We start from the raw sequence: 16,401 nt of genomic DNA on the forward strand, positions 1-16,401 counted from the left end.
CGTGAAGTTTCGCGATTTTATTATGACTTGAATTGTATGTATTTAAAGCACATCTATGGGAATAAAGGTAAAGGGACGTCTAATGCAGCCAAATAAAGCTTCTGGGATTACATCTTCTCATAAAGTTGACATAAAAAGAAGAAAAGGTTTTTCATTCGGTTGTCTTCACTGCTGAGTCCTGGTCACGCGTGGGTTTTTCTGTGGGGAAACAAAGGAAACTATTTAGATTTCTATTAAATTAATATGAAATCACTGAGACTTTGCGGGTTTTCAGACCAAAGCAAAAGTAAATTACTCCGGAAAAAAACAAACAGGTTAGGCTAGATTTGTTGGCGACTTTTGTCTGATGTGTTTCAGATTCAAAAATTCACTTTTATTTTTTATTTGATCACAAATTCCCTCATTTTTATCTATTTAATTTTCTAACAAAATGTGTTTGAATTGAACACCCCTGCAGGAATCTTTTACACTCAAATGTTCTTAAGTATTTTAACAGAAAATATGTACAAATACTTTTTAATAAACTGAGTTCAAAGCAGAAAAAAAGGACTTAAAGTTGTTTGGAAAGGATGAAGAAGGCCTGTTGCTGTTTTCAGCCACATCTGTTACTGTGCAGCATTTGAGGAGGAACGCTGTTCTCCTTTGGGGTTGAAAACAAAAGAGGAGATTTTGCAGACCTTCCTCCTCTTCCTCAAACTGGGTGTCCATAGTTCCTGTCACAGCGTGGGGGGCAGTGCGGATTCAGCCAGTACTCCAGGTTGGTCTCCTGGGCCCTCTGGTCCAGAGCCTGCATGTGCAGCAGATGCTCCTGTGGGGATCAGATGGAATCAGAGCGCAATTTGCAGCAAACTAAGCAAAGAAATCTGTCACATTTTTTTAAAAATAAAAGATGAGCCAGAAAACCCAGGTAACTGCATAAGCTGACAGAATCGTGGCTCAAAAGCAGAACAAAGTGCAAATGTTTTGAGGAAGGAGAAAATAAAACATCAAATGGAAAAAAAAATCAGACCTTCTCCTCCCAAACTGCTAGATCATGTTTTGATCATTTTTCCCTCCCTGATTACAGTTAAACCATATTGAACCATTAGTATCATATTTGAAACGCACATTTCTGAGACTCCAAAGCCATTAGCATGATCCAAAACGCCCGTAAAAACTCGTTCTATGTAACTTGGTCCATGCTTCAAGCCCTGTAGTTCACAATCATTCCACTAGGGGCAGTAGAAGGGCTCTTCTCTTCCTGTTCATTTCAAAATGGTTGCGTCCATGAAATCTCTTTTGGCTGGAAAACTTTGGCTAATTTTCAAAACTTTGTGGTAAGATTGACTCATATATTATTATTTTTTAAATGACTGCTTGCTTTATTAAAATAATGTGTGTGATTTGATTTGATTTATTTCAAGCATAAAGCAATAAAGAATGTACACATATTTATCAAACTCATTAAAGAAATGTTGGAATGCATAGATTAAAAAGACAAAAAATAAAACAAAAAAAAAAGCCACTTAAATCACATTTGCTTCATTAAATACAGTGATCGTTGCTTGACTTTAGTTAACGTTAAAAATGTTTTGAAAAATTTGAGACATTGAGTAAATGAGGTGTTTTTTTTCCTGAATAATATTTTTGCACGTTGTTGTGAACAAAAATTTGCAGACTCACCCAATGGATCATAATTGATATTATTTATATCTCTTAAAATTACGTTGCAAAAGTCATTTTTGGGTTTAAAATCATCTAAATTCCATTAAATCTGAATTTTTCTTTGTTCATTTCATACTTTATCTTTACGCATGCATCAGGCTCTCATCCTTCCCCCATTTAGTTATAAAATAAGTCTCCATCCACTCTTACAAAAACAGGACAGATTACGGCCTCCGTTTTGGTCCTGCTTCGTCCTCCTCCTCCTCCCCGCCCTGATGAAGCTCACCCTCATGGGCTCGTCGGGGTGGCCGGCCTTCATCGGCCGCTCCTGCCTCTTGCTGCGCAGCAGCTGCTTTGCAAAGCTCTCCTTGATGACCGGGTTCGCGTCTGCAGTGAAATCGGCCCAAGAGGAAGAGATGTTGTTAGTTCCTGTTTGGGGAGTGGACGAGTTCAGGCAACTCGGGCTGGGAGTTTGACCTCTGGTTTCCATTTCTATGCATCTTATTGCTGAATTTTATTTTCCCTCTAAAAACAGCTGCCGGGATTTAGCCGGCCCAACTATACGGGGTGCAGGTAGTGTGTAAAGGGGGGCAAATCTGGGTGTGCCTTGATCTTGTGCTGACATCTGCATTGCCGGGCCTGGGACAGGCACATGCAGGATGCTGGTTTGTGGCCTGTTGAGGCTTCATTAATCTTTTTTATGTCTGTCCAATTTATTCATTTCATGTTATTGTTGTTTTTTTGTCATTTTTAATTCTTTGGTCAACTTTTGATGACATTTGGAGGGCAGTCACGGCCTTTGGAGGGGTATTGCCCACCCCCACCCCCCCATATCTACCGTATTTTCCGGACTATAAGTCGCCCTGGACTATAAGTCGCATTTTAACTTTCACAACCTTATATGACACAATCATAGCAGACTGTTTATCTAATAATTTCACAGTAATTTTTTCTCAAACTTATTTATTTATTCCTTTCATGAAGCATCATTGGCCAACTAATACTCTGTTTTCATCCTGTTTTTGTAGAAACAGTTTTCATTTTTATTGCATTTCTGAATCTATGAAATAATTGGAAAATAGAATATTATGTTGTTAGCCTTCAAGATCTTACTGTAAAAAAAAGTTTGCTGATTCTCTGAGTCACTTAACATACTATTAACACTTAACATACTTCATACATCAAATTGACCCAGGAACATCATCTCTGTTCCTCACAAATGAACATAACAGGAGGGTTAACAATGTATTTATTTCAATTTAGTTCTAATATAAGTCGCTGCGGAGTATAAGTCGCACCCCTTGCCAAACTATGAAAAAAAGGGCGACTTATAGTCCGGAAAATACGGTAAATCCGGCCCTGGCTTGTTTAACTGGAGTGGATGTGAAATTGCTCAGCAGCAGCCCTTCAGGAGCCCCAGCTCTCTGCAGAGCACGGAGGTTCTGTCCCCCCCCTGTTCTCTCAGAAAGCCCCGGTCTGTGTTGGGAGGTAACAGAGTGCCCATTCATCCTCGCCGATCCCCAGGGGGGAGCCAAGTTCTCTCTCCAGCACGTGACGCTGCATGTAGCAAGCAGCCAGGGAGGAAGCTGAGAGGAAAGCCAGAAGAGGCCAAAGCTCCAGCTGCTGCTGGACTCACAGCAACGTGGCAAACACCAAAATAATCCAACAATCTCAAAGGAATTAAGAAGAACGTTAACCGGAGAAAGAATCTATTCTGGAAAAAAACTGTTAATACATAGAATAAAGTAATTTAAAAAGAAAGCAAGAATAAATGTTTGGATTGAAGTAAATTGGATACAAAATTATCGAAAGGTTTTGTGGAAGCAAAAAAAAAAAAGTCCAGGAGAACCTAACAAATGTTCTACCGGTGATTCAGTTTTATTTCTGAAACACGTCAGAAGAGTTTGTGCTGCAATAACACACAGTTCATCATGTTAAACAGGGATGTGTCCTACCTGTCTGAAGGGTCAGCACGACCAGGCAGAGCAGAAACACCAACAGCTTCTTCATCTTCGTGTTTTTCCTCTCTGAGCCTCCAATGCTCTGAGGTCCACAGGAGAGGGGTGAAGGGCAAACCTTTCCCCTCCTCTTCCAGCTTCCTCTCCTCACCCACAGACTGCCGTGTATGGAGTCAGGTCGGAGAAAAACGATTTTATACATATCTTAGCGTACAGCTATACTTTAATGCACACGCAGATTTAAAATATATCATTTTTATTAATGAAAACAGTTTTTTCTAATATAGGAAAACTTTGGAGCAGAAGGTTTATAAAGATGTCCGCTAGGGGGCAGTAAAACACGCGTTCAGACCACTGAGAAAAACATAGTGTTAGTGAGAAAAACATGTCTATATACATAAATGTCTTTTTTTGGGGGGGGGGGGACATTTTTATTTCAGATAAGAACAAATTTTTAACTTTAAACATCCAAATACAAACAGGATTTTTTAACTTAATTTAACTGCAGAAAGATAATTGTGTGTTTTCACTTCCCTCCTCCCATTGAAAAATGGCAACTGACACATTTTCTATTTCCAGGAATAACAAAACGAGAGAAAACAGCAATATCTCATCAAGAACCATAATTTGAGAAACCAAAAAGGTAAAATTCATTTATAAATTGATTGGGTTTTGAGTTAAAATTTTGAAGAAGAAAAAAGAAGTATGATGGGATTTTAAAAAAATTCTTCTTCCTAATCTGGAAAAATGTGTTTATCGCTGCCGTTTCCGTTCCGACCTTTTGGATCCCTGGCCTCTTTCCCATCACCTCAGTTTCTCACATTCACATGCTCCTTATCACACGATCTGGCTGATATTTGAGTACACACGTGCTCAAGGAGATGTGTAAAATAAAAATAAAATTGAAATGGGGAAATACAATGTATATCTGCACAACATCATTTATTTTTCACCAAATAGAATAGTTTTTTATTTGAAAAACTAAATAACTAAATCGTGCATAAATTAGAGTCTCTCTCCCCATGTTCTTTTGGTTATTGTGTCGTTTTTAGCCAAAAAAAAACCAAGCAAAAAAACAGGTGTTTTCTAGGAAAGTGTCTGCAGTCGTTCTGAAGAGATTCACCTCTGAATTGTGGGTGGGGACTGTTGACGCAGAGCAACCCCACCCTCTCTTCCCCTCCCCGTTGCTGAGAGCTCTCTGTGTCCACGCTCTCTCACTAGCTTAGTGTCTCACACCCCGAAACAGTAGTGGTGCCAACAGAAATGGTACTAAGAAATGCAGATGTAATCTGAAAATGTATTTATTTATATCAGAGGAATATGTTAAAAACACATGGTAGGTAGTTAAGAAAAATATTTTCACCGTTTATAGTTGGGTGGGAAAAAACAGTCATATTACCAGGCTGTGCTAGTATTTTTGGTTTTAATTCTATTCTTAAATTAGAGTCAAAGGGACTTTGCTCCCTTCTGCCACCTGCCTACAGTGGTCTTTCTATGATGTATTGTGATTTTAATGCATTTTTCTGTTTTGTGAAGCACCTTGAATTACTTTGTGTATGAATTGTGCTATACAAATAAACTTGCCTTGCCTTGCCTTTAGAAGAATTAAAGCATTTGGTATTTCCTGGTTTATTTCCAGGAAAAAAGTGGAGGCGTAAATCTAACAAGGACATAGTTTCCTTTAACAGTAAGTTATTGCTGGTTTTTATTTTTTATGTTGGTTTTGGTCTTTTACTTTGAAGGGGGAAACCGGAATCGGGCTTCTTCCGTTTGGACGCAGTGCGCATGCTCCCTCTTGAGCGTGAATCATCTTGACGTGTATAGACTCTTTGCTGGTACCAAGCTAGCTGTACGCATTTAGGAGCGCCGTTTATTTCTCGCGTTATATGTCCGTTTTCAAGTGATGTCAGAATCCCGTTTGTGTTCGTGAACATGTCCGTCCCGGAGAAACGCGGCGTTCCTTCCCGCCAGCGCGTTCCGTCCACACCGCCCTCTTCCTCGGTTTCCCTCGTGTCCGCCGCCTGAAGCCCGCCAGAGGGATGAGCTCAGACGGGGCAGAGGCGCAGGGCGACTGCGGCTCCCGGCGGGAATGGCCGCTGCTGCTCTGGACCTCCCTGGCCGTCGTGGTTCCGGTCGCCTTCGTTCTGTGGTGCAGCGCGCGGCGCTCCAAGCGGAAAAGCTCCATGGAGGAGTTCTTTCGGAAGAGCAAGCACGGCTGGCACTACACGGACCTGTTCAACAAGCCCACCTACTGCTGCGTCTGCGCCCAGCACATCCTGCACGGCGCCTTCTGCGAGTGCTGCGGCGTGTGCGTGGACGAGCAGTGCCTGCGCGGGGCGGACCGCAGCATGCCGTGCAAAGAGATCATGGCCCCGTGTGGCCCCGGAGGGTCCGCGGAGCACCGCTGGGTCCGGGGGAACGTGCCGCTGGCCAGCTACTGCGCAGTGTGCAAGCAGCAGTGCGGGACGCAGCCCAAGCTCTGCGACCACAGGTGAGGAGGGGATTCAAACAGGTGAGGAGGGGATTCAGACAGGTGAGGAGGGGATTCAGACAGGTGAGGAGGGGATTTAGACAGGTGAGGAGGGGATTCAGACAGGTGAGGAGGGGATTCACGCAGGTGAGGAGGGGATTCAGACAGGTGAGGAAGGGATTTGGGCAGGTGAGGGGAGGATTCAGACAGGTGAGGAGGGGATTCAGACAGGTGAGGAGGGGATTTAGACAGGTGAGGAGGGGATTAAGACAGGTGAGGATGGGATTCAGACAGGTGAGGAGGGGATTCAGACAGGTGAGGAGGGGATTCGGGCAGGTGAGGAGGGGATTCAGACAGGTGAGGAGGGGATTCACACAGGTGAGGAGGGGATTCAGACAGGTGAGGAAGGGATTTGGGCAGGTGAGGGGAGGATTCCTGCAGGTGAGGAGGGGATTCACGCAGGTGAGGAGGGGATTCACGCAGCTGAGGAGGGGATTTAGACAGGTGAGGAGGGGATTCACGCAGGTGAGGAGGGGATTCAGACAGGTGAGGAGGGGATTCAGACAGGTGAGGAGGGGATTCAGACAGGTGAGGAAAGGATTCAGACAGGTGAGGAGGGGATTCACGCAGGTGAGGAGGGGATTCATGCAGGTGAGGAGGGGCTTAATACAGGTGATTTAAAACAAAAAGGCACGGTATTGCTTTTTCTTTTTTGGTTTATATGAGGCCCAATTTAGCCTTTAATACACATTTACAGTCGTTCACATGTGGTGGTCAGATGGGATGTGTTTGTTTTTAAGGGCCACCCCAGTAAGGAAGGGCTGTAGCTGCAGAACCCCATACCACCACTCTGCCACCACTGTGCTTGACAGTTGCCGTTTGGTGTGGGTCGTCTAACCTCTTCCCCTTCAGGTGCGTCTGGTGTCAGACGACCGTTCACGATGACTGCATGGACAGCCTTTCCACTGCGGACGTTTGCGACTTGGGCGAATTCCGCAGCCTCATCATCCCCCCCCACTACCTCTACCAGGTCAGCAAGCTCCGCCGCCGCCACCCAGACGAGTTCAGCAAGGTGAGTCCAGAGCGGCGCATGCAGGCCCCCTGCGGTGCCTCAAACTGTGGCTAAAACACCGTTTGTGCAGCTGGGCGCCACCTGCGGCGGTGGCTGGAATCCCATCCTGGTCTTGGCCAACACGCGCAGCGGTAACAACATGGGGGAGGCCCTGCTGGGAGAGTTTCGCACCGTCCTCAACCCCGTTCAGGTCAGCTCCTCCGCCTGAGGCCAGCTCTTCCCGTTTCCTTCGCTGGGCTCAGGTTCCTTCTCTTTGGCAGGTGTTTGACCTCTCCGTGCTGCCGCCAACCAAAGCCCTGCAGCTGTGCAACCTCCTGCCCCCCGGCAGGGTGCAGGTGCTGGTGTGCGGGGGGGACGGCACCGTTGGGTGGGTTCTGGATGCCATCGATGCCATGAAGCTGAAGGTGAGGAGGGGAGGGGAGGTGAGGGCTCTTCTTCTCTGACCTCAGGTTTCCATGGATTTACCGTTGGGTTTGTCGTCAGGCTCAAGACCAGTTTATCCCCAGAGTGACCATCCTGCCTTTGGGAACCGGGAACGACCTCTCCAACACGTTGGGGTGGGGGGCCGGGTACGCCGGGGAGATTCCCGTGGAGCAGGTTCTCCGCAACATCCTGGATGCTGAAGTGGTGCAGATGGACAGGTGGGGTCTGAAAAAAACCCAAACCTCTTTATTTAAAAACTCCAATTTCCTTTTCTTAAGCTGTGAATCAGAGTTTTTTTTTCCTTTCTAGGTGGAAAGTTCAGGTGGCTTCAAAGGGAGTCTACTTTCGTAAACCAAAGGTCTGCTTCCTGTGTTGGTGCCGGTTTCGGTGTCTTGTGCCTTTGTGCTGACCTGTCTGTGCATCTGCCTCAGGTCCTGTCCATGAACAACTACTTCTCCGTGGGCCCCGACGCCCTGATGGCGCTGAACTTCCACGCGCACCGCGAGAAAACGCCCTCCTTCTTCTCCAGCCGCATCATAAATAAGGTCGGGAGAGCTTCGTTTGAATTCCCAAACCCCCCCCCACCGCCCGCGTCTGTCCATTTGAATGCAAACCCGTGGCTGTTGGTTTTTCCCCTCCCCTCAGGCCGTGTACTTCCTCTACGGCACCAGAGATTGTTTGGTGCAGGAATGTAAAGACCTGGATAAGAGGATTGAGGTACACTTCTGTTTTAGTTTGACGTTTAAAGTTTATTGAAATTCTTGACGGATTGTATGGATGTATGTATCACCTTTGATCTCTACCATCCTAAATGATTGATGGATTTAAACGTGTACTCTTCTATAATGAAAGGCCAGAGAAAAAAGGAGAAAAGCCCACAGATGAATTAGAAAAAAGAAAAGGGGAGTTGCCTTCTAAAAATAACCCGCTTTAAACGAAATCTGCAAAGCGGTCTTTCATTAATGCTTTCTACACTTTTCTCAGACTGACAGGAACTTTTCTTTCGTATTTAAAGTCCCTCCCCGATCATCTTTTGATCTATTTTCAAAGCGTTCCCGACGGTCTTTTAATTCTGATTATATTATGACAGAGCAGAACAGTTGGCTTCATTGCTAGAGTCTTTTGCGATGGCGGATAACCCTCATGTCAGTTGACCTTTATTTTGAAAAACGTGACACCAGATAGTTTGCTCTTTTCAAATTTGAGATTTTAAACTTGACAGTTAGCCACCGAAACATTACTCCCCATTCTGAGCCCCTGATTGGTCAATCTGGACCGGCTGACGTGTTCGACGGCGGCACGTTTTAAACGTAGAGCCTGAAAACGGTCTGAGGAGCTAGAGTAGCTACTGAACTCAGACTTTTCACAGGAAGTGGAGGCCTGACCATGCAGACGGCGATGTGTACGTATAGAAACCTGCACGCTGTGTTCAATGTTGGAGCGGTTGTACGGACGGCGCCTCGGCTTCTCGCTTTTTGTGCCGCCTCATAAAACGACAACAACAGTGTTTTTTCTGCATCAGCTGGAGCTGGATGGAGAACGGGTGGAGCTGCCCAGTCTGGAGGGCATCATCGTCTGTAACATCGGCTACTGGGGGGGAGGCTGCAGACTCTGGGAGGGGATGGGAGATGAACCCTGCCCCCCCACTCGGTAAGATCTGCACATTTATACTAAAGCAAAAACTGGGGGAGTTTTGACATTTAGTTTTGCTAATCATCGATAGAAACCTGTAAATACTTACCGTTTAAATATATTTAAAAATAATATTAAATGGGGGGTGGGGGGGGGGGGTGGAGGAAAAACAGCCCCTGTGCATTGATTTCCCCCTTGTGAGATGTTTGGTTACCGTGGTAACGGGGAGTCAGCAGCAGTGCCATGTGACCCTGCAGGCTGGACGATGGTTTGCTGGAGGTGGTGGGCGTGTTCGGCTCCTTCCACTGCGCACAGATCCAGGTCAAGATGGCCAACCCTGTGCGGCTGGGCCAGGCGCACACTGTCAGGGTGAGGCAGACGCACACGCACACACACACACACACACACACACACACACACAGAGCTTCCTGTTTACCTCGCTGAGCACTGAAAGACAATGAGGGAATCAGTTTGTGTCCCTGGCCTCTGGCCAGCACTAGATTGGATTTGAACTGACATCATTTATGGTGTAATGCTGTTTGTTTCTAAAGATGTTAACATTTTAAGGAATATAGAAAAGTACCTCATTTGCAAAAACACAATTGGTTGAAGGGGTCTGCAACCTTCAACTCTTAAAGAGCCTTTCCTAACCCAACAGGAGCCACAAAGTCTGACTGAACCTTTGGAAAAAGAAGACATTAGTATTTATGTCATTATAACTATTATGATGAATATAGGAAAAACATTTTATTGATTATTTATCTATTGATCCAGAGGGAGTGGAACTCTTTTTTTTTTTTAAGATCCTGTTTTATTTAAAATGTCTGTTGTTAATTGGTAATTATTCTTTTAATAATTTTTATTCATCTATTTATCTATCCATCTGTTTTTGGCAAAATTAAAACATACGACGTGAAGAGAAAAAAATCTCAATGCAGCAAATGTAATATCTGATTAAAAAACGGTTTATTTTACGGGTGCATCTCTGCCAGAATTATTTACATTATGCTAATTAAACCAAAATCAGGGTTAATTTAGTGACTTCCTTTTGCACTTAAAATCTGCCTAGTGATGTCGTCCACCTTAAGGATGAATCGTGCTCACTGACCTCTAACCCAGTGTTTTTCAACCAGTAAGCGAGATGGTCAGGTGTGCCGTGGGAACATTAACTGATCTAAAAACATTGATAAAACACTGAGTAGTTAGGAATATAAAAAATCGTAAAATTCCTTTTTCTTTGTGTTTATTTGATTCTATTAAAGACATTTTGATAAGAATGACGGTACCGCGATTTAGCTGCAACCAAAGCTGTTTGCGGAAAAGTCCCGCCCCTTTAACTGTCTCCGCCAATCATTCTTGAAGGCTTAATCGCGTGTCTCCCATGATGCATTGGGTTAAAGGGACAGCGCCTCAGCGCACAATGAGTCGTCCTTGTTAGACGTCTTGAAACCACAACGAACACACATCAGTTTTTCAATTTTTTAACTTAACTTTTATTTCATCTTTTAGAAAAAACAGCTGCAACTTCCTGCTTTTTCTGCCACAATTATCACCAAAATGCATGTGAGAATGCGCGGGGGGGGGCTGTAGATAAATACAGACTATGAGTTTCTGCTTGCTTTTTTTTTATTTTGGATGCTGGTGTGCCGCGGGATTTTTGTCAAGGTTAAAGTGTGCCGTGGCTCAAAAAAGGTTGAAAAACACTGGTCTAACGGATTGTCTGTGGTTCCCGGCACTAAAAAATATTTCAAAATGTTTTAGTCCGACTTTGTCAAACTTTAAAGACGAACTGCTTGATTGACTGTTGGAGCATTGTGGGTAGTGTAGTCAGGAGCTTATTTACTTTACAGTTGTTTTTTTTAAATGGAAAACTTTATTTTCCTAAAACCACAGAGTCACGATGGAGGGGTCAAAGGGCCACATGTGGCTCCGCAGACCCAGGTTGCAGACCGCTGCTCTAGGACCCTTTTACTTTTTTTATACTTTGAAAGTAACTCAATATTTCTTACTGTTGGAATAAGAAGTGACGTCAAAGCTTTGGAGAAATTTTGTAGAAATTGTATGAGGTGATGGTGTTAAAATAAAAATGAAGCTGCTGCTCCCTGTTGTCATGTTTGGGGCTCCCTCTTCGCCGTCCTCTCTGCAGCTGGTTCTGAAGAGCTCCACGATGCCGATGCAGGTGGACGGCGAGCCGTGGGCGCAGGGTCCCTGCACCATCACCATCACCCACAAGACCCAGGCCCTGATGCTGTACCACAGCTCCGAGCAGACAGACGACGAAGAGGACGAAACCAGCGCCTCGGAGGCGGAGAGCCTCACCCCTCAAGATTCTCCCAGACCCCCCTGGTCGCCGGCGAATCCAACTTGAGCCCTCGCCCAAACGTAACTCCTCGTAGTCGTTCCTCCTCGCTTGCTTAAGTTCTCCCAGTCTAGGATGTATTCATAGAGCTCAGGCAGTTTCCAGGAGAGAATTCGATCAGAGAGCAGTTGATTTGCACTGACGCTTCGTGCCATTGAAGACTTCACTGTATTCATTGAATCGGAAGGCCTGTCGGCATCAGGATCTTCACCCGTGTCCAGGTGACCTGCGAAGCCATTTCTAAATGAGCAGCAGCTAATCCACAGGGAATCCTTAAAGCCTGTTTCAAAAACAGAAATATTTTACTGTTGAATTTTCTAAAAAAGAAAAAGGAAAACCGTCTGATTATAAAAATGAAAACATTTTTTAATCCATAACTTTACTAAAAGTGTCGTGCCACGCCAAATTCTGATGTGCACTTGTGAGTTGGCCTGAAGACGGACGAACCTCTGCAGGGAAGAGTCAAACACTGACATCGGTGCGCCGCTTTACGTCCTCCACGAGCGGCGGAATGGCAGCCGCACCGTTCCGTTTCACGGCCAAGTGACCGCAGAGGAGCAGAGCTCAGGCTCGGTTCATCCTCCTGCGGCAGCAAACGTGGCGCCGCGCCGCGGACGCCCGTCTGTCCCGTTTCTGTACTTCTGCTGACAGCCTCAAGGTGGAAAACTGCACGGTTTGTTTTTCCTGTGCGGAGGTCAGATTTCTGTTTACCGAACAGGGATCAGCTGTACCTGTGGTTCCTGTCGAATGTCTTGTTGCCCTTTGTTTACTCCACAGGTTTGTGACACTGAATCAGCTTAAATGTAACTGCAAACCGAAGCCATCTGAGAAGAACTATTCAAAGATGATGTGTGCTGTACAGTCAGGTTTATTGTGACAGTTGAACGCTCATGAAATAGTCTGTATTTCCACGCCAGCTCTCGCTTCGAAAGCATGTGTTTTTGTAGTTTCCTCGTGCCGTCGTACCAAAAAGCTTCACTGTTGGAACATTAGCTGTCAGAAATGTGATGAAAATCACTTCAATCACAGTATTATCCCAATGTGTGGCCTCCACCGAAGAGCAAAGAACCTCTGTGTTTGAGGAAACAATCATTTGAGAGCAGTTTACAAACAGAAATGACTGAAATGAATGTAAAGACGAGGGGGGGGGGCTTTGAATCTGAAAACATTCCCATAAATATTTTCATACAAAAGCACCATGTGTCTGTGTTTTCTTTGGACCTGAAGTAGGGGAACCTGTTGAACCAAAAAGAGCATATTTTGAGTTAATTTTCTGTCCTGTATGAATTTGGATTTGGAACAAATGCTGAACATTTTGGCACAAAGTTCAAGAAGAAGAGAACTTGGTTGCCGTAAATAAAAGTTGAATATAATCTAAAGTTTCTCTAATGAAGAACAAAGCTTCAGTATGACTTCTCCACACCTGCCTGCTTCACTGCAGAAAAATGTCTATAAAACCGATAGAGGACCGTAGGTTGGCCCTGAAGTGCAAATAACTTAACGCAAAAACTTTAACCCTTGTGCTGTCTTAGATGACCCCACCCTTACACTGACGTGTTCTCCCTAGCATGATAAAGGTGGAAAGATTTCATGTAATCCATGGACACCAGTGAAGATCAAAAAACATTGAAGAAAAAAAGGTTCAGAGCACTGTCTAGTGGGTCTAGATGACCCAACTCCCAATGTTAAAGTGCCTAGGATAGCACAAGGGTTACAGATAGCAACAACAATTAAAAACGCTACAATTTTTTTAATCTAAACACAAGTTAAAAAAAGAAACTTTAGAAAACAAGAGTAACTTCCAGAAATCAAAATGAAATGCAGTAAGAAAATAAAAAAGGTAGGAAGTCTAAGAAGTCACTAATTGGATGATGATATCCAGCATCCTTATTAAGAAACAGGCGGTGTCTATGAGAGGGGAGGCTGCCCATCAAATGACGCAAGGGAAAACACCTGCTGCTGTAAAAAAACAAAAGGAAAAGAGAAACACAACGGGTGGACCGTGTCTGAGAACTACGTCGGATGTCCCAGAGCCGCTCCGTTTCCAAGCTCCACACACTGGATTATTATATTTTCCCATTTCCTGGAGGACGGATTATCGCGTGGATGATTTTTTTCCCCCCATGAGATCTGCACGTCATAAACCGGGAGAAAGCCGGTGAGATCGAGCCTTTTTTTGCTTTATTTTTTTATTTTTTTTCAATGCATTTCTGGGACTGAGTTTACGAACACCATTAGTCGGACTTTATTTAATGAACAGAGACTTGTGAAACTGTTCGGGCCTCATATCTCCTCCAATTCTAAATCATCCACATACAGACAAATAGATGCATTGAAGTCTTCATTCTCCTCATCTGAGCGACTATCTGACTCTAAACTGTGCAACTGAATACCTCCTACACTGACGTTAGTTTGGGTTTGCGAGGGGCTTGTGGCGAGTGGGAAGTACTGTACTGAAGAAAAAAAAAGGCATGCTGGGAAACTACAGTTCCGCCCACCATCCAAAAGCGACATTTTAAGAAGCATGTAACGTTCATGGGTTGTGCAAAGCTCTATACATTTATAATATAAATATTGTACAAATCTCCGTTGACATTGTAAGGTTACCTTTTTTGTTCGTAAAATTGTGTTAATCGGCGGTCGGTTTTTCCATCCATCCATCCATCCATCCATCCATACATACATGAGGCCAGAACAGTCTCATAATTCAGAATTGTCAGACTGTTCTGGCCTCATAGGAGACAGCCAGATATTGCTGCTGTGTCATAAGTCCGTCGTTGTTGTTTTTTCAAACAACTTTAATTCACTAGACTTGTAGTCATACACTAATTTAAAACCGCACCCGGAGAACCAATAGGTGATATAACCACTGAGTAACAATCAAAGCAAACAGATGTCGGTCATAGAACCATAAGATTGGGGATACATCGTGATAGAAGTCAGAGCTTTGACAGCATCCGGTTTTAATTTTTCTCCTGATCCAACGTGATTTAAATAAAAACTCTGGAAAGCCCTTTCATCTTATAATTTATTTATGTTCTCCAGAATGAGAAATATGCAACAAGAACATGTTAAACACACAAAAACCAGATTTTCATAGGAGTGGGTCCTTAATACGTCTTCACGTTGAGGGATTTGTTGGTGACATTTGCACTTCAGGGCCACCGTAGAAAGACTGCTTTTTTATTTTTATTTTTTATTGAAAATGCAGAACAAAAAAAATGCAACATTTATGCGCATATAATGTACATTACAATTCTGAATACAGAATAAACATGTTACATCCTTAAGATTTTAATGAGTAACAATCACAAAAGGGAATAAAAATTAAAAATAAAGAAAATAGAACTAAACATAGAAAAAAAAGGGAAAATGTGAGAGTAAACTTATGACAGTAGTCCAAAAGAGTTACAATTGTTTTTTGAGCTTTTGTATTTTTTTGAAGCTGAAATGAAGTTTAAATATTGCTGCAGTTCCAGTTTGAACACAAAAATCAGGTTTTTGATTGGAAAATTTGCTTTTGTGAATATGAAATTTAGCCATAAATAACATGTTTATACAAAAGAAAGCATCACAGTCTTTGAGATCAAAACTATGGAAACCAAATAGTATGTTTTTATAATAAAGTTGTATATCAGCAGAAATAGTCGGTGATAAATTTGTGAATGTTTTTCCACAATTTGTATGTGAATTCACAAGACCAGAATAAATGTGAGCAGGTTTCAGGTTGTTTCTGGCAGAAATATCGGCCTTAAATTTAGTTAAATAATGTTTTGCTGGATAAAATCTGTGCAAGAGTTTAAAAGAGATTTCTATTTGTTAAGAAGTATTTTTGTGGTAAAGACCAGACTTTTTTCCATTCAATGTTAGAAGTGAAACTAGTCCAATAAAAGGTAGCTGATGGAACAGAAAGCAAATTATCCTGGAACAAAGCTCTGATTTTTGAGTTCAACTGTTTAGCCGAAGTGAAGCAGAAACTACCCAGAGGGGATTTGAAGGCATCAGGAGGATTTGGGGTCAAAGGATGAGAAACCCCTGAATAACATGCAAAGCCCAGACGCTACGGCATCAAACACTACTGCAGATTCTTTGGGTGTCATTGGTATTTTATACTGCATTGTGAATTCTGAGTGGTTATATAATAATCCTGGTTCTTTGAATAATTGAGGAAAATTATACCATTATAAACCCGTTACTTAAAAACAGAGTTTTGTTTTTATAGACAATATTACAGTTATTCCAAATAATACAACTCTGTGGAGAAAAGTGGTTTGTAGATCAGTGCCCAGGCTAAGAGAACCCGTTGATGACAATTTGACAGTTTCAAAGGGATTTTTGGACTACTGTTGTTGCAGCATAGCAGGAAGTTAAGGCCTCCTGACTTTGAGAATACAAAATGTGGAATAAAGTTCCAGATAGATGTGGGGTTATTGAAATATTTCTTAATCCAGATTACCTTGAGTGTATTATTAAGCGCAGTGAAATCAATACAATTGAAACCGCCTTTATCAGACGTATTTAAAATAACAGATTTTCTGATATAGTGGGTTTTATTTCTCCATATAAAGTTATATATTTTCTTAATTGTATTGCAGACTGTGTTATTAACCTGTAGAGATTGAGCCACATAAATTAAACGAGAAATCCCTTCTGCTTTTGTAAGCAGAACTCTGCCCTTCAAAGGCAGATCTCTTTGCCGTAGAAAGACTGCTCCACTACAGACTGTCAAACTACAAAGTTGGAGCATTATTGGTTGCTGTAGTCACATTACTTTAAATGTTGTTTTTTACTTTAGTACTTATTTTTCAAACTAAAAATAGGGGCCACAATGGAGACCCCTGAT

General features: G+C 43.1%; 2 protein-coding genes across 2 annotated transcripts; one reads left to right on the forward strand and one right to left on the reverse strand.

Annotated features, from left to right (window-relative positions):
* Positions 1–2: 2 nt before the first annotated feature.
* c1h17orf67 (chromosome 1 C17orf67 homolog) lies at positions 3–3,760 on the reverse strand. The gene is made up of 4 exons (XM_004065552.4): positions 3,600–3,760; positions 1,931–2,031; positions 678–808; positions 3–198 (listed from the first exon to the last, which is right to left on the reverse strand). Exons 1-3 carry the CDS (start codon positions 3,652–3,654, stop codon positions 692–694), a joined length of 273 nt encoding a protein of 90 aa, XP_004065600.1. The 5' UTR covers positions 3,655–3,760; the 3' UTR covers positions 3–198; positions 678–691.
* Positions 3,761–5,359: 1,599 nt separating this feature from the next.
* Positions 5,360–12,754, forward strand: dgke (diacylglycerol kinase, epsilon). The gene is made up of 11 exons (XM_023954679.2): positions 5,360–6,093; positions 6,985–7,144; positions 7,215–7,334; positions 7,405–7,548; positions 7,628–7,785; positions 7,877–7,925; positions 7,999–8,112; positions 8,213–8,284; positions 9,090–9,217; positions 9,457–9,568; positions 11,346–12,754. Exons 1-11 carry the CDS (start codon positions 5,642–5,644, stop codon positions 11,565–11,567), a joined length of 1,731 nt encoding a protein of 576 aa, XP_023810447.1. The 5' UTR covers positions 5,360–5,641; the 3' UTR covers positions 11,568–12,754.
* The last annotated feature ends 3,647 nt before the right edge of the window (positions 12,755–16,401 follow it).

This window comes from Oryzias latipes, chromosome 1 (genome assembly GCF_053564925.1).
Source record: "Oryzias latipes strain Hd-rR chromosome 1, Olatipes_Hd-rR_3.1".
NCBI classification, from domain to species: domain Eukaryota; kingdom Metazoa; phylum Chordata; class Actinopteri; order Beloniformes; family Adrianichthyidae; genus Oryzias; species Oryzias latipes.